General features: G+C 47.3%; 1 protein-coding gene across 1 annotated transcript in view; it reads left to right on the top strand.

Moving 5' to 3' along the window:
- The window catches only part of TANC2 (tetratricopeptide repeat, ankyrin repeat and coiled-coil containing 2), a 361,965-nt gene extending 336,416 nt beyond the window's left edge, over positions 1-25,549 (top strand). The window contains exons 20-27 of the mRNA XM_040245030.1: positions 2,388-2,521; positions 3,487-3,610; positions 9,154-9,329; positions 9,819-9,951; positions 11,347-11,438; positions 13,357-13,503; positions 16,103-16,203; positions 17,783-25,549. Of these exons, the coding sequence (XP_040100964.1) occupies positions 2,388-2,521; positions 3,487-3,610; positions 9,154-9,329; positions 9,819-9,951; positions 11,347-11,438; positions 13,357-13,503; positions 16,103-16,203; positions 17,783-19,736 (2,861 nt within the window). The 3' untranslated portion in view covers positions 19,737-25,549. The remainder of the gene's footprint in view (positions 1-2,387; positions 2,522-3,486; positions 3,611-9,153; positions 9,330-9,818; positions 9,952-11,346; positions 11,439-13,356; positions 13,504-16,102; positions 16,204-17,782) is intronic.
- The last annotated feature ends 937 nt before the right edge of the window (positions 25,550-26,486 follow it).

The raw sequence follows: 26,486 nt of genomic DNA, 5'->3' as shown, positions 1-26,486 counted from the left end.
GACTCCAGATTAGAGTGGACAGTATTAAGTTTAATTTTCAGGACGGGCACTGTTTGTGAATTTTCAGCTGTGTTCTGTGAGCCATCATTATTGCTGAGAGGCTTGATTACAAAATACTGTCTGTATTTTCTCCAGAGTGCTATAGATTCTTTTGCAAAAAAGAATGTATTTGCACGTGCATGCGCCACACAACGTACAAGACATTGAATGGAGATTTGCTGCAACCCTGCCCCAGCAGCTGCTTTAAACTTGGGAGAGTTAGAAATTTTTCAGACCTCTTGTTTTATGTACCAACAAGATGATTCTTATGGTTCCTAACGAGTATCAAAGCCAGTCAAGTTGTTTCTCCACCCCCCCACCCCCCGCTTTACTGAGATATAATTGACATACAATATTTAAGGGAAAGGTTGAAGGCAGGAGGAGAAGGGGGAGACAAAGGATGAGATGGTTGGATGGCATCACCGCCTTAAGAGTTTGAGCAAACTCCAGGAGATAGTGAAGGACAGGGAAGCCTGGTGTGCTGTAGTCCGCGGGATCACAAAGAGTCAGACACAACTTAGTCACTGAACAACAGTGTGTACGATGTGATGATTGTCAGATTCTTAAGCTACTGTTGTGTTCTGACCCAGGAACTGAAGGTTTTTTTTTTTCCCTCAACTATTAGAAATGTGAACTTGAGAGAGAGGGTCTATCAATCACTTTGATTTAAAGAACAAGAAACAAAACTTCTCTGTCAAGTAAACAGTCAAACCCATCAGTACCTGTAACTCAACTTGGAAATGACCCTCACCTCAGATAGAAGGAAGCCTCTGCCCTTCTGTGAGGAACAGAACAGAAGTACCTAGGTTAAACGTGCCAGAATAAAACAAAAAATACACATCAGACAAGGCCTACATATTATCTAGTTTAAGAATGAGTACATCTTCTAAAATAGTCACATTTTCTTTCAGACATCCTTCTATCCTTGAGGAAAGAAAAGATTACTCTTTGCAGGTTTAACTTAGAGAAAATTACAGGTAGTTTTGCTTTTGCATATGAGTCACTTCTGGATAAATTTGGCCAATCTCAAAGACAAAATGCCATAATTTGTGCCTAGATGAAAAAAAGTGACCATTTGATTTGAATTTCAATTGCTTCCCTGATTAGATCCCAACATTTGCAAACTGAAATCCTGTCTGCACCTGCCAAGTATTATCTTCTTCTGATTTGTCACTAGAGTAGGTGGCCCTTAGAAAGGAAGAGCCTGCTGATCACCACATCAGGTTTTCAAGTCTCGGTGGGAAAAAAGGTCTCCATCCTCTTTGTTGAAAAACACAACTCCTGCCATTTTCTGACAATGTTTACCATCCTCCCTACCCTCACCCATCTAAAACACTAGGTGTACACGTTTGAAATCCCTGGTTAAAAAGAGACAAGCACATATTTGTTCAAATATGGACTTAATAGAAGGTATATCGACAGATTCCTCTTAACTACTGTTGAAATAGCACTCAAAGGATGAAATAAGGGCTCTTTAGATCTCCACTCTATCAGAGGTCATAAACATGGACTGGAGCACACAAAGAAAAATGTTTACGTTTCTTCCTGCACACGGAGTGTCCTTTTTCCTCCCTATAGTTGGTTTTTATCTGCAACTCCATTATTCTGTCTTCAGAAGAAAAGAGCCTTTGTCATATTTCTTCTCTCATCTTGAAAACTTACCCTGAACAGTTTTGACCTTTATATAAAAATGGTTGCACATGTACTAGAAACTTCTATCTCAACTGATGAAGAAAAGGAATGAAAACTGGCCTAAAGCTTAGACTGAAGTTTTTTTTTTTTTTTTTACAGTTTTTTATATATCTTTATTGTAAAAACTCTCTTAAAAGCAATACAGCAAACTGTTATTTAAGAAGTCAGCAAAATTAAGGCCACCATTTCTGACTTTGGTTCTCTGAATTTAAGGGCCCAGAAGTAGAAATTGGCCCAGAGGTGGTTCCTAGATAATTCTAAATAAAGCATTCCTCTGCAAATACCCTTCTTTCTTTAGTCTTACCCATGCACATACCAGTAAAAGTTTTGTAGCTGGAAGGGGTACCAAAAAAGAGAGAAGTTGAAAGCAGAAAAAAGGCAGTCTGATTAGGATAAATGAAACCAAGTAAGTTTTGGTCAGAGGTGATTTTTCAATAAATTTATTATCATAATTGTCTCCATATATGTAAGCCCTTTTAAATGCCCTTTCATTAATTTTCTTTGAAAATTTCCTTCCTGGCAAGAGTAGCCAGAATCATCTTTCTTGGAGGTAAAGTAGCAATTGCATCCATCAGACACAAGTGTGCTGCCCTGCTCCCGGCAGAGGCTGGAGAGGGCGAGCCCCCCTGTCCTCACGCTGCGCTCTCTACCCTCAGCCCTGACAGCTGCGGCCGGAAGGGGTAAGCTAGAGGTGTGTCGTCTGCTCCTGGAGCAGGGGGCAGCTGTGGCCCAGCCCAACCGCCGGGGAGCCGTGCCGCTCTTCAGCACCGTTCGCCAAGGCCACTGGCAGGTAAGCAAGTAGCTACTTTGAGACTGTGTCAGAAAGTCAGTGTGCAGAATCATCCTGATGATCTGTACTGGATAGAAGGACTGGCTACTTTTGACTGGTTATTTCACAGCATCCACAGGTTCTCTGGCAGGTTCAACAGATGCCTGCCAACCACTTACTTGCAGGAGTCTCTAACGTAACAAAAAGAAAATGTGATGTATGTAAATTTGCAAAGAGCCAACTCATTGGAAAAGACTCTGATGCTGGGAAAGATTGAAGGCAAAAGGAGAGGAAGGCGGCAGAGGATGAGATGGTTAGAGAGCATCACCGACTCAATGGACATGAAATTGAGCAAGCTGTAGGAGATAGTGAAGGACAAGAGGAGCCTGGCATGCTGCAGTCCACAGGGTCACAAAGAGTCAGACACCACTTAGTGACCAAAAAACAGCAAATATAATATTAATAGTTATACGATCTTTCCAGATGTTTAAATTCTGGGTAGGACAGAAAAGAAAGCATATTGGTTATAATCTTTGAAAAAAATTGAGTAGTCCTAGGAGCCAAACAGTGCTGAAGAGTTGTAAGAGGCACTTTCCTGTGTTCTGTTCAGTGGTAAATATCCACTACAGGCAGGTTTGCAACGCCTGGAAGTCAATAAAATGACCCTGACATAGGCAGTGACTCATGTTGGCTCTTCCATTATGGGGTTGTTTAGTCTGCATCTTGGCCTCTGTTAATCTTGAATTTTTTTTTACTCAGTAGCTGAGTCAGACATTTAGAATTGAGTTCTCATTTGGCTCTCCCTAAGGAAACCAGTGATCAAATCCCATGGTACTAGAACCATGCGGGAACTAGAGGCGGTTCTTGCAGTGGCAAGTTTCGTTAGAGGTGATTTGCAGGGAGCTCACGTGGTGTGGGAGTGGCATGCATCTGTCTGCTCAGCAGCACTTCCTGGCTCATCCATCCCCGCTTCTCTGCCCCTGCAGATCGTTGATCTTTTACTTACTCATGGAGCTGATGTCAACATGGCGGACAAGCAGGGCCGTACTCCCTTGATGATGGCGGCTTCTGAAGGCCACCTGGGAACTGTGGACTTTCTCCTTGCTCAAGGTCAGTCCTAGGATGCCAGAGCTTGATGGTCAGTACCCATCAAAACCCAAAGCTCATGATTTCCAGGGATGGATTCCAAGAGGTGTTAAGAATAACTGTTCTTAATCTACTTGATTAGAAAGTGAAAATCTTATCTCCTCTATTCTCTTCTAAATTCTGATGTTCTAATTCTAACATGGTGCCTTTCTAATTCTGACATTCTCTATTTCTTTATGGCTTGAGGGATTTTTGGTATCCTAATCAAATTTACATAGTATAAGTTCTTTAAGTCAAATCAGTACTCTCCCAACTTTGAAGTTTTTAATAAGCACTCAATAAATGTTCATCTTCCAGAGACTGTATTTTGACTTTAACTTTGTCAATTCTTTTGTCAGCCTGCACAACTAATATTTTTCTTGTATCCAAAGGAAGCAAATGAAGGTTTAAATGATTGTTGACCGTGGGACCCTATTTGAGGAATAGGGTATTAATATTATCCTCCTATTGTAATAAATTCTCTTTAACATTTGCCAGCATTCACATATTCCTGATGAATGAGAGGTAAGTTAAAGGAGATTGTGGTCACACCATCCAGAGCATTCCAGGCTCCCCTCAAGGGCTGTGACCTGAATCACCTCTGCAGACCAGTGATAAGTGATGCGGGAACCTCTGTAGTAGAGAAGCTCTAGTCGCTGACTCTGCAGTACCACCTAGTGGAGCTTGAGTGTTTCATTGAAGCAAGAGGTCATGTGACTGCGACCAGCCTTGACTCCCATCCCAGTGAGCCTCCCCTATGAGTAAACTGGATCTGATCATCCATCATTCATAATTAATATCCACAAGTGCATACGCTTCAAGAAAAACAAGCTCCTGAAAATCATGCCCATGCTGGAGCTGCTGAAGGGTAGTTGATGTGGGAAGAAGGCAAGGTTTGTTCTCAGATTTCAAATTATAGCTCAGTCAGAGATTTACTGGATCTTTAGCTCTCACCCCCAAAGATGTGTCTTCACTACCTCGGACTCACAAAAGTGGGTTCAAATCAGAGAACTGTTTTCCCCATGTGCAAAGTGGATCTTGCTTCCCTAGTACAAACCACCGGACCAACCTGGTTTCACAGTATCTATCCTTCATTCAGAAAACAAAGATCACGGCATCCAGTCCCATCGCTTCATGGCAAATAGATGGAGAAACAGTGGACACGGTGGCAGACTTTATTTTTGGGGGCTCCGAAATCACTGCAGATGGTGACTGCAGCCATGAAATTAAAAGACGCTTGCTCCTTGGAAGAAAAGTTATTACCAACCTAGACAGCATATTCAAAAGCAGAGACATAACCTTGCCAACAAAGGTCCATCTAGTCAAGGCTATGGTTTTTCCAGTAGTCATGAAAGGATGTGAGAGTTGGACTATAAAGAAAGCTGAACACCAAAGAATGGATGCTTTTGAACTGTGGTGTTGGAGAAGACTCTTGAGAGTCCCTTGAACTACAAGGATATCCAACCAGTCCATCCTAAAGGAAACCAGTCCTGAATGTTCATTGGAAGGACTGATGTTGAAGCTGAAACTCCAATACTTTGGCCACCTGATGCAAAGAGCTGACTCATTTGAAAAGACCCTGATCCTGGGAAACATTGAAGGCAGGAGGAGAAGGGGTCGACAGAGGATGAGATGGTTGGATGGCATCACTGATTCAATGACTCAATGGACATGAGTTTGAGTAAACTCTGGGAGTTGGTGATGGACAGGGATGCCTGGCATGCTGCAGTCCATGGGGTCGCAAAGAGTCAGACACACCTGAGCAACTGAACTGAACTGACTGATCCTTCTTTCTGCTGACATGGGTGTTGGGGAGCAAGGGGGATATGCCTGGATACTCAGGATAAGACATGGCAGGAGTAAATGTCCCAGAACAACCCAAGTCTGCTGGAAAAGGGAGGACCCTTCCACCACAGATAAGCAGTAGATGACCACACAGGGTCTGCTGCACACCCATAGAAGAAGCTCATCAGATGTCAATGTATAGCAGAAACCAACACAATATTGTAAAGCAATTATCCTTTGACTAAAAATAAATAATATTTTTTAAAAGGAAAATCATCAGACACAGATTCAGAGAGTTGTCCTCCTTCACGGCAGGCATTCTGATCTCCATACTGTTTGGTTCTTTCACATTTAAATCAGAGACTTTCTCTCAATCAATGAATTCTACAGATGTATATTTAGCCTACATTATTTGCAAACCACTGTGCTAAGAACTGTGATCTTTTTTTAATTAATACACTATAATCCGTGTCTTCAAAGGGTCTATAATCTGGCAAGGAAGGGATGAAACAAAGATAAGTAACTGCCTTAAAAAGCAGATAATCCTGAGTGTGCTGATAAAGGTATTTGAGTTAGAACAGGACAGATTTTGAAATTTGAGTAGGAAAAATGTTCTGTATTCAGGGAGGGGATATAATGTAAATGAAAGGTCAGAGAAGAGGAAAAGGTACACAGCAAGACTGGGGAAATATGCAGGTTGTCCAGTGATGTACATGAGGACTGTTGGAAACGTTTATGGAAAGAAGTTGAAAAGGAAGAGATTGGGGCTTCCCTGGTGGCTCAGTGGTAAAGAATCCGAATCTGCCTGTCAAGGCAGGAGACATGAGTTTGATCACTGATCCAAAAGGACCCCACATACTGAGGAACACCTAAGCCCATGAGCCACAACTATTAAGCCCGTGCTCTAGAGCCCAGGAGCTGCAACTACAGAAAGGCTGCCTGCCCTAGAGCCCATGTTCAGCAACAAGAGAAGCCACCACAATGAAAAGCTTGAGCACTGCAACCAGAGAGTGGCCCCCATTCTCCACAACCAGCAGAAAGCCTGCACAGCAACAGAGAGCACAGCCAAAAATAAATAAATAAAGTTATACTAAGAAAAGGAACAGATTAAAAGAGTTTAGACTTCTCTGAAGGCAATAAGGAGCCTTTCAAGATTGTTTTAAAAGGGAATCAATCAATGCCAGAGTTGTGCTTTAAAAAAAAAAAATCTGGCAGTAGTATGAATAGTTGAGTTGATGAAGAGATGATAGTGGACCTGAGGATCAATTAGGAAGCCATTGTCAATGAATAGATAAGAGGCGATGCCAAATCCAGGTGCAGTGGCAGTTAGCATAGAACAGAAGGGCCAGTTGTAAAAAAGATTGTGGATATAAAGACTGATCATATGTAAGACATATTGATAGATGAGTTGATGAAAACTCTACAAAGTTCTAAAATTGAGACTTGGTTTGGGATGGACCTCTCAGTTCAGTTCAGTCACTCAGTCGTATCTGGCTTTTTGCGACCCCATCAACCACAGCACGCCAGGCCTCCCTGTCCATCACCAACTCCCGGAGTCCACCGAAACCCATGTCCATCAAGTCAGTGATGCCATCCAACCATCTCATCCTCTGTCGTCCACTTCTCCTCCTGCCCTCAATCTTTCCCAGCATCAGGGTCTTTTCAGATGAGTCAGATCTTCACATCAACTGGCCAAAGTATTGGAGTTTCAGCTTTAACATCAGTCCACACACTGCTATATTTAAAATTGATAACTAATACAGTCCTACTGTGTAGCACTTGGAACTCTGCTCAATGTTATGTGGCATCCTGGATGGGAGAGGAGTTTGGGGGAGAATGGATACATGTGTATGTATGGCTGAGTCCCTTTGCTGTCCATCTGAAACTATCATGACATTGTTAATCAGCTATACTCCAATATAAAATTTTTTTTAAGTTTTAAAATAAGTAAATAGATGTTTGGGAGAACTGTGATTCTATTAACTGCTAGGAGAAGGAAAGAGAGAAGAAGGTTTCAAATGTTCAGAGTAAATTGAATAATATATTTTTTATATGTATCTCCTTTTCTTAAATTCCAGCTTCCCTCATCTGTGTAAAAAGTCAGTTTATCTGTAATATATATACAGAACCTACTTATTCTGCTTATTCCACCACTGGAGACTCTGTCCAGGAAATTTATAGATGCTGCATCTGAGAAACCTCCTTAGATTCTGTCCCATATTCAAATTCATTCCATGTTAGAATCAGCATTTGAGTTGCAAACTAGAGAACCCAGTATATAGATAACTCTCCTCAGGGTTAGGAATATGGTACCATCCAGCCCTTCATCCTGTCATGGGAAGCCAGAATCTGGTTATCTGACATCTCGGGACACAGAGATAGGCCACATGACTGCCGAGGAGCTCCAGAGCCTGGCTGTGGCAGGTCCCGAGCTTAATCTGACATCCAAATCAGATCTGACATCCAGCGAGGAGGCAGCCTGAAAAGTGTACCGTGTGTGCAGTAAGTTGATCTCATTTTGTTAGTGAGCCTGACACGCCAACTGTGTGGAAAGAGTCAACTTAGGTACTCTTCAAAACCCACAAGGGAATGACAGGCTCTTTGCCACCCAAGAGCTTACAACCTAGGCTAAGGACCAAATGTAGATGGAATTTTAGACTAATTACAAAACAGTGCGTCAAGTATGCTTACTCCTAGAGAAATGTTGAGGGGAAGAAGATGCAGAATATAAAATAGGCAAAACAAGTGGGGATGGAATTGTTGAAGGCTGACTAGTTTAATTAAACTCCTAGTTCCCTTCCTGGCCTGGGCCCAGCCTCTTCCCTTGAGTCCATTTCCCTCCCACTCTTAAGGAGGGAGAAGCTGGCCTGGTGCTATCATCAATGGTAAACATGTTCTGAGCTCCTTATTCTATGAGAATCTCTCAAGGAGTTTATACTATTAAAAATGAAAGACTTTTGCTGAGTTCAGAAAACATTCCCTGAGAATTTATTACATATAAGTGGTATATACATTTAAAAAAAAAAAAGATGAATAACAGAATAAGGTGACGTGTGTCAAGCAGATTCAAGACGAGGTAACAGTGAACAGGAGAGGCCTCTTGGAGACAGGGAGGTTTGAGATGGTTCCTAGAGAATGGGGGGAAGTGAGGCAAGTCCCATATGGGGAAAGAAAAGGTGTCCACATGTGGGACCAACATAACCGGAAGTGAGGGTACAGGAACACTGGTGGGGGTTTCTCAAGGCGGGGAGCATATCCATTTTGGCCAAAGTAGAGGATTCTCACAGGGGAGGAGTGAAATTTCAGGAGAGACAGTAAGCTTCAGGAGAGACCTAAGATGCAGAACCTAGGATGCCCAAAGAACTGGACTCTTCTACTGACCACTCATGGCAGCAGTTTTGTTAACAGTTTTATTAAAAACTGTAACATACCAGAAGCAGAAGGTGTGCTTTGGCCGAATATACACCTTAAATGGCTCAGTGGTAAAAAAAAAAAAATCTGCCTGCAATTCTGGAGACCTGGGTTGGGGAGATCCCCTGGAGGAGGGCATGTCAACCCACTCTAGTATTCTTACCTGGAGAATTCCATGGACAGAGGAGCCTGGCGGGCTACAGGCCATGGGGTCACAAAGAGTCAGACTGCAACTGAACACACGCGCACACCTTAAAACCCAGCTTTCGCTCCTGCTGTGAATCCTCCTGTTGTTCCTGTTTCCTCAGCCCTGTGATGTGCTTGCTCTGTAGGTGCCTCCATCGCTCTCATGGACAAAGAAGGACTGACCGCCCTCAGCTGGGCTTGTCTGAAGGGTCATCTCTCGGTGGTCCGTTCTCTGGTGGATAACGGGGCTGCCACCGACCATGCCGATAAGAACGGCCGCACCCCGCTGGATCTAGCTGCTTTCTACGGTGACGCTGAGGTGGTGAGTGCCTTTAACCAGCCCCCAGGGTGGGAGGAGGAGGGAAGGCTCTCCATCCACAGTGTTGTCTGGGGTTGATGATTCCTGATATGAAGTTCTCTGATCTGTACTTGCCTGAGCTCAGGAATAGTCCAAGCACGACTGAAAACCAGGAACAGGGATCCAGCCCTGGAGTACCAGCGCTGTCCCGCCTGGTTCACACCTGTGCTGTGCTCAGTGGCTTCAGTTGTGTCTGACTGTACAACCCCATGGGCTGTATCCCGCCAGGCTTCTCTGTCCATGGGATTTCCCAGGCAAGAAAGCTGGACGGGATTACCATTTCCTCCTCTGGAGGATCTTTCTGACCCAGGGGTTAAACCCATGTGTCTTGCATTGGCAGGCGGGTTCTTTCCAGCTGCGCCACCCTGGGTTCACACCAGCAGTTAACTAAAGGGCAGGCAGCAGCTGGAGCCCTCACACCTGGGTTGACCATGCTGCTTGATCATGTCCTAGGTCCAGTTCCTGGTGGATCACGGGGCCATGATCGAGCACGTGGACTGCAGCGGAATGCGCCCTCTGGACAGGGCTGTGGGGTGCCGGAACACGTCTGTTGTCGTCACCCTTCTGAAGAAAGGAGCCAAGATAGGTAGGGGAAAGGAGGGAGGTGCTGGCCGTCTGTGCCCAGCGGCCAGACTGGCCCAGTGGTCTGGCTGCCCTGAGCGTTCGGCGTGAACGTGTATAGTCTCCCCTCTGCCCGGGCCCAGTTATTATCCGAGTGAACAGAAAGACTCTTGGCCCAGAGAAGAGCCCTGGTCTACACTACCCTGTGTCCAAAGTCACGTGGTTATCTGCCATGCCCGAGTCGCCTTAGCCAGGAGGCTGCTCTGACCTTAAGTGCATCTCAGCGCTGTTGCCTCGGCAGCAGCCCCGCCCTGTGAGCATCCTGGATCCCTGTGATGCCACGAGCCTTCGCTTTGCCCTGCTCTGTATGTGCTTCGGACCCTTGGGTCCCTGCGGCTGCTGCCCCCTCTGCTGCCCCTCCCACGGACCCGTAGACGAGGGTTGGCTGATATGCTGGCTTTTTTGCTGCCTGCCTCTCACTGCTGCTTTTTCCTTCTTTTTTTTTTTTTTTTCACCTTCATCCATTTTTTTTTTCCTCTCCTACAACTTTTTGTTTTCTCCTTTCTTTGAAGGTTGTCAGACGTTACCGAGTCGCCCACGAGGTATATTTCACCGCTGTCAGCATCAGGCGTGGTCTGATGGCTTGGTCAGCTTTGCCTTCTCCTCTTTGATTTAGCCTGCATGAGTCCCCAACACCTCTAATCTTTTAATTTACTTCACCTTAAAAGAAGATGTTTTTTTTAAATGACTGTTGTAGAGAATAACTTGAACTTTTGATAACTAACCCAGGAAAGCTTAGTTGGTAAATAATTCAGGCATCTGTAAACTAATCGAGTTAACCTTTTCTTTCTCTTTGTGGGTAGAGTGGTCCTCTGTCCTGATGGCTTGTTTCACACTGGAACAGTTCAGTGTGAATCCCAGGGGTCCTATTCGGTACTTAGAAATTAAGGGAGCCTTTAGAAGTGTTCATGGTTTCCCTTCTGCAAAGTACATGCTTAAAAATTAGAGACTGAACAGCTGGGGGTTTTGAGTCCCAGATTCTAAAATAAATTACCCTTTTTGGATTTTTTAAAATCTTACAGTGACATTTAACGTAAACCCTTTTCTCCCAAGTTCCTTATTTAAAGTAACTCCAGACTAAGCATCGCCTGCCTGAATACAACACGCAGGCTCTGCTGCCCTCCGATGGTGCAGACTCTGACTGTTCAGAGATTCTTATTTTAAGGTGAATACAAATCCAACGCGGCTTCTTGGCAGTGGGAGGCGCTGAGACACTCCCAGTTCTAAAAGACGAGGCCAGTGTTGTGGAGCAAGTTGTTCTCTCAGCAGAAATCCCCCCCAGGGTGTTTTTTTCACCTAGCTTCCCACCACCCTTACATTGTATGAGTTTTTTACCCATCATGCATCCTGTACACTACAGGTCCAGCCACGTGGGCGATGGCCACCTCCAAGCCAGATATCATGATCATCCTGCTGAGCAAGCTGATGGAAGAGGGGGACATGTTTTATAAGGTGAGGGGAAGAAGGGGGTTTCTCCAGATGGCCGCTGACTCTTCCCTGCACGTAGACTTCACCAGAGTCCTGGTAGAATGGCATTGCTGTCAGTTCTCCTTCTTGGTTCTAGAGTCATCAGGAGAGTGCCATCCCTCAGTGGCACTCGGCTTATAAGTGCCATCCCTCGGCTTATAAGCTGAGGAGCCCAGATTTTTGCTTTCTCAACATGGGCCTACATGTGCCCACAGCTGATCAACCTAAAGACCTGGTTTTTACCTGGTCGCTGATAGGCGGTGCCATAGATTCTACATGGAGTCTGTTTATCGGAGCCTGGAAACCATGGGACAAGGAGAAGAAAAATAGGTAGTGCAGATATTCCCAGTCTGCAGGCAAGAGGCATTGATTTTAGCTTTTATGTTTACTATATGTGTAGATTTAAAAGTCTGTAGTAATAATAGCTTATCGGCACCCCTGAGTAAGATAAGGAAACCGAGACAAAGAGCAGTTATAGATTTACTTGAAATCATTAGCTGAATAACAACAAAAAAACATATGGAGTCTTGTATTCACGATTCAGGCTGAAGGCTCCATACCCTAATACACACAAACTCCCAGAGCTGTAGGAAGGCCGTTAAGAACTTTCCGTGTCAGAGTCATCTCATTGTATGAGAACTGAACCTTCTCCTCCTGAAGGTAAATACAAATCCAACCCAGCTTTTGGCAGTGGGTGTCACTGAGACATGCCCAGGCCCAGAGATGAGGAAATGACTGTGACACACATTATTTCCGCCTTATGTAAGGAGTACAGAGCTCCTGTGAGTAGAGTTGTATTTCCTGAGGACCACTGCGTGGAAGCCTGATAATCTAGGTCCCTTAGGCTTCCAGGAAACGAGCTCTGGCCCAGTCCTGATTTTACACGACTTCACAGAAGGGCCTCTCTAGATGTTGTGCTGATGGACTTGAGAATGGCGGTGCTGTCAAAAACCTAAGCCCTCTTTATGACATAACTTCTGGCATCCTGAGACAAAGCGTCCTGCCTCCTAAGGAGAACAGCCAGAGCTACTCCTCTTCCCACCCAAAATTCTGCCTTGGAAGACTCCAAGTCTGTCCTCAGTGAAAGAGAAAATACAAGCTCAGGATCTCTGGCTGGAGTTACAAACTACACAGAAGGAATGGAAGGAATAAAAAGAGGAGCTAACAGAATGGCAGGTGCCTCCTGCAACATTCTGGGCTCCGCTTACAGGTTTTCAGAAGAAAAAAGTAAGAAAAGTTCAAGGCCCCTGTGACCCAGGTCCCTCGGTGACTCATAGATTTACTTGGAAAATGCCTCCTACCTAGTCAAGTGGAATCACAGATTCTCAGTTTCACTTCTCTACCACCACTGTACCCTGTGCCTCTTTCAAAAACAGAGAAAGACTCACTGAGACTATTTTATCAGTAGTATTAGGGAAGCAACAGATAGACTGGTTTAGCTGCCACATATTCTGTGAGGAAGAGCATGGTCTTTTCTAGAGGACTGGCAAGGTGGAACAAAAAGAGTTTTCCAGATAAGCCAAAGGTCAAGAAATAGTGATAAACTTGGAGCAATCAGGACTAGGAAATGCTGTGTCCCAGGGAGATTGGGCCAAGAACAGGCTCCTTTGAAATGAGTACGATCAGTCATTTGGGAATCCAGCTGGGAAGCCGGGGCCCCAGGTCTTTCATTTGCCAAAGCTTTGTGTCTCTGGCTTGTGTCTTGGGAATCTTCCTCACCACGCCTTGCCTGCCAGGCGAGCTTCCAGTGGAAAAGATGGGACCTTGTCCTCGCACCACTGGGGTGGAGTTGGGGAGGGCAAACCCTGAGTGGTAACCGCGGAGAAAGGACGGGAATGGGAACAGACCTCCTCAGCTGCTCAGCAGACCAACACTGTGTTTTGCCATCTTGTGCTCCCACTAGAAAGGTAAAGTGAAGGAAGCTGCCCAGCGCTACCAGTATGCCCTGAAGAAGTTCCCTAGAGAAGGGTTTGGTGAGGACTTGAAAACCTTCCGGGAGCTGAAGGTGTCTCTCCTCCTCAACCTCTCTCGATGTCGCAGGAAAATGAACGTAAGTGCCTCTCATCCCAGCTCCTTCCCACAGCCCTGAAAGTTGATGATCCATGTCACGCCCTGGCTTTTAGCAGGCCCCCAAATCCTTGTCTGCCCCATCTGGAACTTGGTTGTCCTTCACAGAGCACTGACATTTGCGATTTGAAAGAAATCAAGACTTAAGTATTACGATCTGTATCTCAAACTGTAAAAAATGAATTCTGTGGGTGCTTTGTAGCTTTCTGAATTTTCCTGATTCCCACTGAAAGTAATTGGAATACTCATCACCATCCTGCCCTGCCCCCCAAGTCAGGTTTCTGGTCTTTGGGAAAAGATGAGCACAGTGGACCCTGGAACTCCTAGCTTCAATTAGATACAATTGTAGTCATTCCCTTCCTTTCTGGGAGACCCCCTCATCATTTAAGGAAGGGCTGAAGAGAGGGCCCAGGACCATGGACTTCAAGGTTTAATGTCTAAGGCTAATCTTAAACTTTCACTTCTTTCCTCATCCTTTTATTCTCACATGCCAGGTCCCTTCTTGTCACAGGGGGAGTCTCAGAACTCCTCCTGGTCCTTTGGTTCATTAGTTTAGTCCCTAAGTCATGTCCAACTCTTTTGCAACCCCATGGACTTTAGCCCACCAGGCTCCTCTGTCCATGGGATTTCCCCAGGTGAGAATAGTGGAGTGGGTTGCCATTTCCTTCTCCAGGAGATCGTCCTGAGCCAGGGATCAAACCTGCGTCTTCTGAATTGGCAGGTCCACCAGGGAAACCCCTCCTGGTCCTTTATTATCCTCTAAATAGCCCTTGGTTCTTCTTGTCTGCCTAGATACAGCCTGTGATGCCCTCAGCCGCTGCCCTCTTGATATGCACACACTGCTGAGCCAAGAACCCTCTCTTAGATCCTAGGAATAGCCAGGCTCATATCAGGAACCTCTGACATCCACCAGCCTGAGGTTTCAGGCTCCTCAGGAGACAAAAATAATCCTAGCCAAACAGGAACATTTGAATAACAGAATAAAGAACTCAAGTGTCCAGCAGTGACCTTATAGCCTCTGTGGCAAGAGATCTGCTGTCAGCTCCCCAAAAATGACTTTTTGATCATCCATCTAAAAGCTAGCAGTTAAAAGAGCCCTGATAAATAAGCAGACTTGGGTGTCTCCGAAAGCACAGCGATGCCCTAAGAGGCAGAGCTTTTCTAGGTGCTGAGGAATATGGGGACTTGGTGGAGGTTCTCAGGGGGAAGCAGTGAGGTTCTGACATGAAACAGGAGGCAGAGCACCGAGGCTCTCCTGCAGCTCCAGCTAGTGAGCGTGAGATGAAGCTCCGAAGCTGCCACCGACCTACTGGCCACTTTATGCCTCACAGATACTCTGCTTCTTAAAAAAGTTCTAATCATCCCAGAAATAATGATCATCACAAAAGAAAAAATTAACAGGTTAGGTTGAAAATAGTAGAGCTGGAAGCCGATGCCATAAGATAGGAGATTTTCTCTTAGGCACCACATCAGATTGCATCCCAGGGCCACCTGAAATCTGTCAACTTTGGTAGAAAGTTGCCCGTTAACTTTTTTTTTTTTTTTTCACATTTTTACCTCCACCACTGGGCCTTTGCTCTGCTTTAGGTTCACAAGCTTAACCAGAGGCTACTGTACTATCCTATGGCTTTGATATTAAAGAGGAGAAAACCTTCCCCTTTTAGTGGGTAAGGGTATCTTGAAAATGATGGCTTCATTGCCATGGTTCCTGTTCCCAGGGCTTCTTAAGATCAATGAAACCATGTTCCTCCAGGGAACCTCAGTGATCGAGAGATGAGGTGACAGCAGAGACCCCAGTCACAGCCCGGCTTCTCTCTTGTTTCAAAATTATGTTTTAAACTTTGAATGTTTCCTAAGCAAGGAACTGGTTAAGAGAAGGAGCAGGCCCCAGAAGCCTCTGTGAAACAGAAGGGAAACTGCCACTCCTTGAGCACCTCCTGTGTGGGGGACTTTCAGACGCTTTGTTGCTCTTAGTCCTACCTTGGAGGTCGGTGCGGATGAGAAAACACACGGCAGGCTCTGCGGGCTTACAGAGCAGAGCTGAGAACTGAACCCAAGCCTGCCTGACACCCCTCTGTCCACTCCCCTTAGCCAGTCAGTTCTTTTTCACACAACCCCATCTTCCTGGATTTTCCTTGCCCCTTTAAAGCCAAGGAATAGTGGGAGAGGCAGGAAGAGGGGGTTAGGATGAGGGTCCACACGAGATGCCGATGTGTGTGTTTGCCTCATACACAGGTGTGCAACAAGAGTTCAGGTTTCCAAATTCAGGAGCTTCGGTGGGTTGACATTTGGCTTCTGGGACAGAAAGAACGTTGTTCCAAAGGCAGAAAGAGGGCAGACGAAAAACATTTTTGTCCTTTAGGGCAGATAAATTCCCAGGAGCCATTGCAGGGCCACACAGGGCAAAAGGCCAAAGGGACTTGCATTTGGGCCACATGGCTAGAGCCACGCCAGGCACGTGGAGAATCCCAGGTGCCCACCCATAAATGTCAAAGAAATGTACCTATAATCTGTTTTATTCCCAAGCTGTCTATTTCTCATATCTCTTCAATGACTTATTTGCACACCTATTGTAATGACAGGATTTTGGAATGGCGGAGGAATTTGCTACTAAGGCCCTGGAGCTGAAACCGAAATCTTATGAAGCTTACTATGCGAGAGCAAGGGCCAAACGCAGCAGCAGGTGAGGAGAGAGAGAGAGGGTGAGGAGCAAGAGGTCTCTTTCTGGAAACTTGGCCAAGGTGACATCGGCCTCCCTGGGGCATCTGTACCCACTGTGTCTGTCCCCGAGGACTCTCAGGGCCAAGCTTTGGGGATGGCCCCCCACCCACCCCAAGCACAGAGCGCATCTTACAGCTGGCACACCTTTGGGGCTGTGGAGATCTAGAGCATTGTACTGTGGGAGAAAAATGCCTTTTCACTGTTGGAGACTGGCACCTTCTTCCAAGAGGCTTCTGCCATCTCTCAGTTGCTTTTTTAACCCCCAAACAGCACAAAGAGACACCGGTCTCTTGAGAGAGAGCAGAATATCCTCCCAACCCTTCTAGAGGGAAAAGTAGGACGGGTCAAGTATCACAGACTCCTCTTTCTTTGCTTAGAGGCATTTGGGGGGGTCCCCAGATCACTTAGTCTTCCTTCTGGGGCTCCCCTCCAGTCTGACGGCATCAGACCTCCTTCTTACCTACCCGCCCCTCCTAGCACCACACCATAAATGCATGGAACGCAGGAGGACCTGGGGCCAGGACTGTGAGGGCCCCAGAGAAGCCCCACCCCTCACGCCCAGGGCCAGGAAGGGCTCCAGGAAGATCTGGAAACTGCCATCAGTGATCTCTGTAGATCACTGATCCCTGTCCTTGATGCTACCTGCCCAGCGCCCTGCCCTTCTCCCCAGCTCTGCCTCTCAGAGAACTGCTTCAGATTCACGTCCATGACCAGGAGGTGCTGTCCTGAAAATCAGACCCAGGTTAAGTCTAGAGATGACGGTGGCAGTGATCTTAGTCTTGGCTAGGTGGGGTGACAGAGGCCCACAGAAGCTAAACTATCAGATTCTCTTTCCCTGGGATGGTTCCGTCCTCACAAGGCCAACTGCCCCTTTTCTGGACAAGGTTGACAGAGCGGAGGGGAATATCTCTTGACAGTTTGTGTCCTTGTTTGTAAACGATAGTCTGAGTTTCCTAGTCAGCAAACCTGATACCTGCCCAGCTCTGCCGTAGCCGAGTGGAGGAGCCACAGTGCAGCAGGGCAAGAGGTAGACAGCAGAAGAGGACAGGGTTCTTGCCTGGGATGGAACAGGCCTGAAAATTGAAGCCAAAATGTAAAGAAAAATTTCTGCTGGATCAGCAAGATTCTTTAATATCGTAGTTACTGATTTGTTCCTAAGCTAATTGACAGTGACCCTGTAAATGACAACCCCACCCAACCCTCAGACTACCTGGTGTGCATTTGAGCACTAAGAGACACTTCCTGAAGGGCCTAGCTGGACTGAACCAAATGGGGACGTTTCTCCACTGATCCCAGAGAGGCCAGAAGGAAGATGGAGGCTGAAGGAGCTAGGGAATCATTCTGGGCTCTTCCGGAATGACAGCCTGCCTATTTCCTTCCTTACAAATCAGATGCAACCAAAACCCCCGGACACCCCCCACCTGCACCCCACCCCACTCAGGCGCTAACAGTTCTCTGAGACCGTGACCAGGCCCTCAGCTCCTGGTGACTCCTGTGATTCAGAATAACTCCAGTTCCTGTGTTTACATTTCATCAAGCAGACAGTTTGCAGCAGCCTTAGAGGACCTGAACGAGGCCATCAAGCTGTGTCCAAACAACCGTGAGATCCAGCGGCTTCTGCTGCGGGTGGAGGAGGAGTGTCGACAAATGCAGCAGCAGCCGCCGGTGCAACAGCAGCCTCCGCAGCAGCAGCTCCCAGAGGAAGCAGAGCCTGAACCCCAGCACGAAGACATCTACTCCGTACAGGACATACTTGAGGAGGAGTTTTTGGAACAGGACGTGGAGAATGTGTCCATCGGCCTCCAAACAGAGGCTCGGCCCAGCCAGGGGCTCCCCATCATCCAGAGCCCACCCTCCTCCCCAGCCCACCGGGACTCAGCCTACATCTCCGGCTCGCCCCTCAGCTCACATCAGGTTTTTGACTTCCGGTCCAGCAGTTCCGTAGGCTCTCCCACCAGGCAGAGCTATCAGTCCAGCTCACCCGCGCTCTCTCCAACTCACCAGAACTCACATTACCGGCCTAGTCCCCCGCACACTTCCCCAGCTCATCAGGGCGGCTCCTACCGCTTCAGCCCCCCTCCTGTGGGAGGGCCAGGCAAGGAATACCCGAGCCCGCCCCCTTCCCCTCTCCGCAGAGGCCCCCAGTACCGGGCCAGCCCTCCAGCGGAAAGCATGAGTGTCTACCGTTCCCAGTCAGGCTCCCCCGTGCGCTATCAGCAAGAAACAAATGTGAGTCAGCTTCCTGGCAGACCGAAATCTCCGCTGTCCAAGATGGCCCAGCGGCCCTACCAGATGCCCCAGCTTCCTGTGGCTGTGCCCCAGCCTGGGCTCCGGCTCCAGCCGGCCAAAGCCCAGATCGTGAGGAGCAACCAGCCCAGCTCGGCTGTGCATTCAAGCACCGTCATCTCCACGGGGGCCTATGGCCAAGTGGCCCATTCAATGGCCAGTAAATACCAGTCTTCCCAAGGAGACATAGGAGTGAGTCAGAGCCGGCTGGTTTATCAGGGGTCAATTGGGGGGATCGTAGGGGACGGGAGACCCGTGCAGCACGTCCAGGCCAGCCTGAGTGCGGGTGCCATCTGCCAGCATGGAGGGTTGACCAAGGAAGACCTTCCCCAGCGACCTTCCTCCGCGTACCGGGGTGGCATGAGATACAGCCAGACGCCACAGATTGGGCGCAGCCAGTCCGCCTCCTATTACCCAGTGTGTCACTCAAAACTGGACCTGGAGCGTTCCTCCAGCCAACTAGGCTCCCCCGACGTGTCGCATTTAATCAGAAGACCTATTAGTGTCAACCCCAATGAAATCAAACCCCACCCACCGACTCCCAGGCCACTGCTGCACTCCCAGAGCGTAGGCCTGCGTTTCTCTCCATCTAGCAATAGCATCTCATCTGCCTCCAACCTAACACCTACCTTCCGGCCATCTTCCTCCATCCAGCAGATGGAGATTCCACTGAAACCGGCGTACGATAGGTCATGTGACGAGCTGTCGCCAGTGTCTCCCACGCAGGGAGGTTACCCTAGTGAGCCCACCCGATCCAGGACCACACCATTCATGGGGATCATAGATAAAACAGCCCGGACTCAACAGTACCCCCACCTTCACCAGCAGAATCGGACCTGGGCGGTGTCATCCGTGGATACCGTTCTCAGCCCCACGTCTCCAGGCGGCCTGCCCCAGCCTGAGTCCTTCAGCCCACCATCGTCCATCAGCAACATCGCCTTTTATAACAAGACCAACAATGCACAGAATGGCCATTTGCTGGAGGATGATTACTACAGCCCCCACGGGATGCTGGCAAACGGGTCCCGCGGAGACCTGCTGGAGAGAGTCAGCCAGGCCGCCTCGTACCCTGACGTGAAGGTGGCTCGGACCCTCCCTGTGGCTCAGGCCTACCAGGACAACCTGTACAGACAGCTGTCCCGGGACTCTCGACAAGGGCAGACATCCCCTATCAAACCAAAGAGACCATTTGTGGAGTCTAATGTTTAAAAGACGTGTGTTGGAGTGAGACCCATATGTTTTCACTGCACATCTTCAGGCTTGGTTTCCCACATCCGAGGTAGTTCTCTGGCTTAATTTCTCATGTAGTTTCTGCGTGGTGTTCAGAGGTGGCAGCCCACGTGCCAGAATCCTTTGCATGCAGCCGACTGAGAAGCTGGCCTCCAGGGAGCCGGGACTTGGGTTTCTTTCGTCCGTGCCCCAGCCACACGCTTTCTCCCTCTCTTCAGATGCCAGCGAGGAGATTGCTGTGCCCGCGTGCTTCAACCCAGGGGGATCAGATGCACTGGTCGGCTTTTTCCACGAGACAATCGCTTTCACTGATGTCCTTGTTGTGTAAAATGTCTTTCTCCTTTTTTACGAAAATGAGATGAGATGTTCGCGTTCGTTTTCTTCTAGGAACTTTTAGAAAGAGTGTGACGCCCCTCTGCCTTCGTGTTCTTATCCAGTGTTATCCAAATAGCAGCCCCTCCCCGAGCATTCCTGGGCCGTGGTCTCCTCCCCTGGACCGCCAGGCCCCTGCGGCAGTCAAGTCTAGAATGTTCCTTTAGGTATCGCTGGTGTCCCTATGGGGGTAAAGGATGGAGGAGAAAGAGAGGACCTAGGAAAACACCAGTACAGTCACTTGGAATCACTCCATGGAGTGCCCAAGAGGCATGGTAGGAACATTCAGGAAACAACCAGCCCTTTAATATTTCAGTTAGCCGAGGAAATCTGATGAGAATCGTACATATTTCTGCGAGCTATTCTTTTTATGTTTTTAGCCAAATTAACCATTAAACGCTACTGATTTTCCATGGGTGGGGGAGAGAATAAGTAAGTATATGGGGACAGAGAGAAAAAAACTGTTCTGGATTCTCAGTGAAAGGCTGTGGAAAGTTCTTGTCTTGGAGAAATCTATTTGTTAGCTCTTGACGTGTCACTGAGTGTCGTATTCCACGCAAAGTATATATGTTCTCCCCAGAGATTGACTGGCGTGGTAATCCTGTCAGTTGGATCTTTGCCTAGAGCCAGATTTTGTTCTACTGGTCCTCTTTTTTTTTTTTTTTTTTAAACCCAGATGGTTTAGTGAAGAATTGGTTCCTAAAAAAGGAAATTGAGTCCTCTGGGGATAGTAAGACTGATTCCCAGAGCTTGCACCCAGGGCCATGGCATTCCATGGCAGATGTGGTCGTAACTCCACCCACCGTAGTTTCAAGATCCATAGTTTCATTATCTGTCATTACAGGAATTTTTTTTTTTCTAAGTAGGAGTGTTTGGGGGGTGGATGTTTTTATTTTTTGCCACTCATCACGTGGCATCTTGGTTCCCCGAGCAGGGATCGAACCCACACCCCTTGCAGTGGAAGGGCAGGGTCTTAACCACTTGAATGCCAGGGACATCTCAGGAGTGATATTTTAAAAATGTTTCAGGGTGAAGAAAGACCCCTTTCAGCCCTCTGTGGGAGAACATGAGATGGACAGTAAGCTTTCTGACCCCATAACCCTGCACCCATCGCCTGTGTCTTATGGTCATTTGCTAACCAGTCCTTTTGAGTGACTGAGGCCAGCATGCGAAAGACAACAAAAACCCTGGAACCAAAGCCTTAGCACAGGCCCAGTAGCAGCTGTACATCAGCTCTTAAACTAACAAACTAAACAACTAAAACTAAACAAAGGGGAATTTGTTCTCTGTTACCAGGAATCATTCTGCTCTTGTTAGTAAAGGGCTACAGGAAGGGCAGTTTCCTGAACAGAAATCCAGATGTGACCAGACCTGTTTGTAATACTAAGTGTCCTCTGAAAGAATCGTTAAGTCATGGGGACCATGAAGCTGAAATCAAAAACACTTCAGTACTAACATAGATTCTGCCAAATAGATGCACCCCTCCACCCCCCAAGCCTGGAACAGGCCAGGATGTGTGTCTCTGTGCTGGAAGTGAACAGCAGGGCTGCTCCAAGACCCAGACTCTGTCCACTGTCTGATTTTTAAGGACTGTCTCCCACTCAGCTAGCCCAGAGCGAACATCAGTGTCTCTTCTCTCCTTGCTCTCTCTCACCGAGATGATGAAATGTACAGCTGTAGCATCAGCCCACGACCAGGAGCCCAGCAGCCTCTCAGCATTTTCTGTCTAGGTCTCAGCCCTGTTGGGCCCTTTGCATCTCACCCTTCTTAACCACCTCTCACTGAGGAGCTGCTGCTGCATCTTGGGAATTTCTCAGTGTCTGTTAGAAAAGTGCCCCTGTTTAGTCACAGCCCCACACATACCGCCTGCTCTCGCCTGAGTGGGTGAGCAGGTTCTGTAGTTTTATGAATATGCCACCGACACCGCTTCTCCCGAGCATGTGTCTTAGGGTTTTCTAGGGCAGACAGGTTTAGGGTCCTTGCCTTATTGGACAAAACACCTAAACTGTCAACAGTCAAAATACAGTCCTCCTGTGGCCATTGTAAGAGGGCGTGAATGCCACTACTGGGCGCCAGTTTTTGACTAAAAAATGCCAGCTGGACCTTACTGGAGGGAGACAAAGCTCTTTGTCAGCAGACTGCCTGTGCCCTGTTTTGCTACTTCACTGCCATGGATGATCTTGGTACTGTATCTTAGAGATGCCCCCTCACTTGCTGGCATCAATGTCTGGCTTCAGCTGGGGGTAAGTTTTTCAGATCAACCTGGTAAGTTCCACTCACCCACTTCACGTCACCCTGAGACAGGGACAGCGGTGACAAACTTCAGCTTACAGGTCTCTTATCAAATCGTACCTTCCACTCACCCAGAATTCTTGCACTAATGGGTTTCCATCACATCGTGTCTATAATGGGTGCACTTTATTGTTTGAATTTGTAACTCTGATAAATAACTGGATATTTAAGTGTGAGTAATGTCTTCATTAGAAAATGGCAAAAGCGCCCTTGTCTTTTAGTGTGTTTTTCAAAGGGATTAAAAAAAAGGAAAGCAAGCAAGCAGTGGATCACATTTATAGCACAAGAAATAACTTGTATATAAGCATCAAAAAGATTAAGACTTTTTAAAGACAAAAAAAAATTTGCAGTGATTTTAAAGTGCTTTTCCAGCAATTTTCTTAGGGACTCCTGAGACATGGTTACTTTATTTACTGGATCAGTAAGGCACACAATTAACAATTAAAAATTAATGTTTATTTACAAAGTAAAGGGAAAACCCTGTGTAACATGAGAATTTGGCATGGACAAAATGGAGACCATTTTGTATCTGCTCTTGTATCTTCTCCCGGTTGCAGACGTGCGCTATTAAAAGTCCCAAGTTAATAGAGCACAAACCCTTCCCGTCCCTCTCCCACGTGCCCTTCTTTCTAGACGTGTTTAACTTGAAGGCTCAGGAAAACTCCACGAATTAGAATCATGTACAGTACCCAAGGTCGTTGTCCAGAGATATGAGTTTGCTAATTTAGTTAAGCCTGGATTATTAAACACTTTTCCTAAGTTACTGTACACAGAACAGCTTAGAGAAAGGTATTCTCGGTCCTTATATTGTACAGTAGTTTATGAACCCCCATCTCTAAATATTGGTATTTTTATATCCCAGAGCTGTACCCAATAGAAAAATGAATCCATATCTAATTTAATATCCATAAGTATTTTCCTTAGATTTTAGTCACAGTGGGGTTTTTTTGTGGATGTCACCTTGCTTCACCACACTTCACCACTAGGTGTCACTGTGGCTCTGCACCAGGCTTGTCTGGTAGCAAAGAATGGCAGCATCTCCGGGGAGCCACAGCCAGGCCAACTGGCAGGCCCGTAGGCTCAGAGGATCCAGGAAGGAGGGAACAAAGGCCTGGAAAGGGGTCTTCACACATCTGTGCTAGTTGTGGCAGGATACACTCTTTGAATACTACCTGCTCTGGACCTTCAGCCAGGCAGAGACTGGCGGTAGGCTGACCAGATCTCCCTGCTCTCTCTGGTGGATGGATGGGAATGTAGAAGACCCCTCCCTTCCCCCTGAGCACCCCTCTCAGTTCCTCTCGGCCTCCAACTTTTATATCTCCAGAGGTGTCACAGTTGGATGGTTCGATTCAAAGATAGTTATTTTTCTACTGCAGAATTGCCTTGGACAACACCCGTTGCTCACTGAATCTTTGCCACAAAAATGGAACAGGCACCCCCATGGGGCAGGGTGTGCCCAACCCCGTCCCAGCCTCATCACCCCCACCCCCACCCTGCCTGTCTGTCCCTGGGCTGTCCACTTCTCGAAAAGCCACCCCGCAAAGGCACCTGCCGCTGGTCCTATGCCAGGCCTGTGGTGGCAGCGTGCACGCTGGGAGGTATGGCTTTCTCTTCCTTCTCCTCTAGGAATTGCAGACTGACCATCTACCATGACTAACAACAATGAACAAAGGGCTTAGGGGTAGGAGCTACCTACAAAGACGTGTCATGGAAACCTTCACCATGCAATGCCTTGAACTCCGCTCTGGCTGCTCCCAAGACTAGGTGGCTGGCTGGGGGCCTGGACACAAGCACAATGGGGCTGGTGGGGCCACTGTGCAAAGGTACTTGAACACTCACTGGGTCTTCATCAACTTCTATAATACCACTCAAGGGCTGAAGTGTTGGGAACCTGCATTTCGGTGTCCAATGCCTCGCAGCAGCTGAACCACCCTGAGATGCTTGTGGCCAGCTGATGGCCACAGCCAGAGCTTTGAAAGTCAGTACCAAATGAACACGTGATTGGACACCAAAAATCGAGTGTTGCTTTCATGCTTCCTCACCCGTTTCATCTCATTTCTTCCTGCTGACTCTGTGATATCTCTGCTAAGCTGACCTGTCAGGTTTTTGCTGGACACACACAGGTGCAGACCAACATCCCTGGTTTTTTTTTTTCTCACGCCTACTCTGTGGAAAGGAAGGAGCCTAGCTGCTTTGTTGTTGTAGCCCTCGCTGGCTGGATTTTTCTTTTGCCTAATCACTAACCAGAACACCTGGTTAGGGGAACTCGACTCAATCCCTCTGGTCCCCAGGACCAGACAGAGTTATTTCTGGAAAATTCAGTACTTGAATGTACCTGCCTTATTGTGAACCAACTTACTGGAAAAAAATTAGAAATGCTGGCTCCAGATCTCTGCTTCCTTCACAGGTTATTTTGGAAATCCTGTAAGTTATACTTCCTGTTCCAGTTCGGGTTGTTTTTTTTTTTCGGGGGGGGGGGGGGGTGGGTGTTTTTTCATTTCTGTTTTTTTCCTCTGGCTGATTCCTGCTGAGTGGGGCCAGTTCCTCGTCAGGCTCAGGGCAGGTGCCATTCTCAGGCTTGGCCTCCTTTCCATCCAGCATAACATCTTTGTCTCTGTTCTGTCTCCTCCAAATCCAAGATGATTTTAATTAGTACAGACCTGTACAGTCTACAATTAAAGAGTGATTTGTACTAACATGATTTTGATTCTTCCTCCTCTTTGCTGTCCTTTCAAGACACTTGCTGGAAAAAGCTTTAATGCACTTAGTTTTCCTTTAGGTTTTCTATAACTCAGATGTAAAGGACTCTGTCTGTACAGTATATTATCCAATGCATGTTTGTTCTCTATCCTGATATATTGAACACCACACGGTTGTGAACTCGTGCAGTGGGGAGGTCCCACACCCAACAGAGGCATCTAGCCCCCTGTGTATAAGGAAGGACATTTTCCTTTGCTGTACTTGCTTGAGCAGTTTTATTGTCTGTACATGTGAGCTGTGTGAGATAGATGTGAAAAGTTAAATGAATGCAATTTCCTGCCCATGTATACAGATCGCCATCTGTACAATGAACTGTATGTATGAAAGCAAATGTACTTATTTATAAATGGGTAACACTTGGAAAAACATGGTGGTGTGGTGCTTTCTCCTTTCATTAGTGCCTCTCCAGGAGCTGACTCGGGCCACCGTCACTGAGGCCCACCGTGCTAAGTATGCCTCCCCCAGCTGGCTGGGCCCAATTCCTAATGATTTGGCTGGTCGTTTACGGGCTATTTAGAGTCACCCCTTTGGGCTCTTGTTCATTCAGAGAAGTTACAGAGCTCTTGTGAGAGCTGGACACTGTGAGGGGTCGAGAGAACCATGGACAAGACATCCTGAGGGCCCATCAGCCAAGGCCCACTGTGTTCATTGAGAAAGAGAGGAGGCTCTTCTGTGGAAGAGGTCCCTCCAGCCAGGCCAAGGGAACACTGAGTTCCTCTCCTTATTTGATTTTAATAGCTGAGGCTACACCTCAGTCCAGTTACCGTCCCAAAACCCAAGGCTGCCCGTTAGAGCTGTTAGAGACTGCATGCCCGAGGCAAGGGGACAGCACCAGTTATACTTCCCGAGGCTGATTTGGTTAAAGCTGGAAGCCCACTGCTTCCAGCCACTATTTTTTTTCTTCAGAAGTCCGGCAAGGGACTTCCCTTTGGTCTGGTGGTTAAGAATCCACTTGCCAGAGCAGAGGACACATGTTCAATTCCTGGACCTGGAAGTTCCACGTGCTGTGGGGCAACTAAAGCCCAAACACCCAGCCCCTGCTCCACAATAGGAGAAGCCGCTGCGAAGAGAAAGCCTGCGCACCGCAACTGGAGTAGCTCCCACTCGCAGCAACGAGGGCCTGGCGCAGCCAAAAAAAATACAGTTTAAAAAAGAAAGAAATCTGGTCAGAAATTTCCAGTCTTCACCATATAGAGAACTAGGCAGCTACACTGTGGAGAGGTTACAGATTTCCAGAAACTGGCTGGAGACTCGATACCTGTCCTTAAGGACAGAGTCATGGGTTTTTCCCGCCCAGCTGTGACC

Source organism: Oryx dammah, unplaced genomic scaffold (assembly GCF_014754425.2).
Source record: "Oryx dammah isolate SB20612 unplaced genomic scaffold, SCBI_Odam_1.1 HiC_scaffold_8, whole genome shotgun sequence".
Lineage (NCBI taxonomy): Eukaryota > Metazoa > Chordata > Mammalia > Artiodactyla > Bovidae > Oryx > Oryx dammah.
The sequence above is the reverse complement of the archived record's forward strand: the minus strand, read 5'-3'. Positions and strand labels throughout refer to the sequence as shown.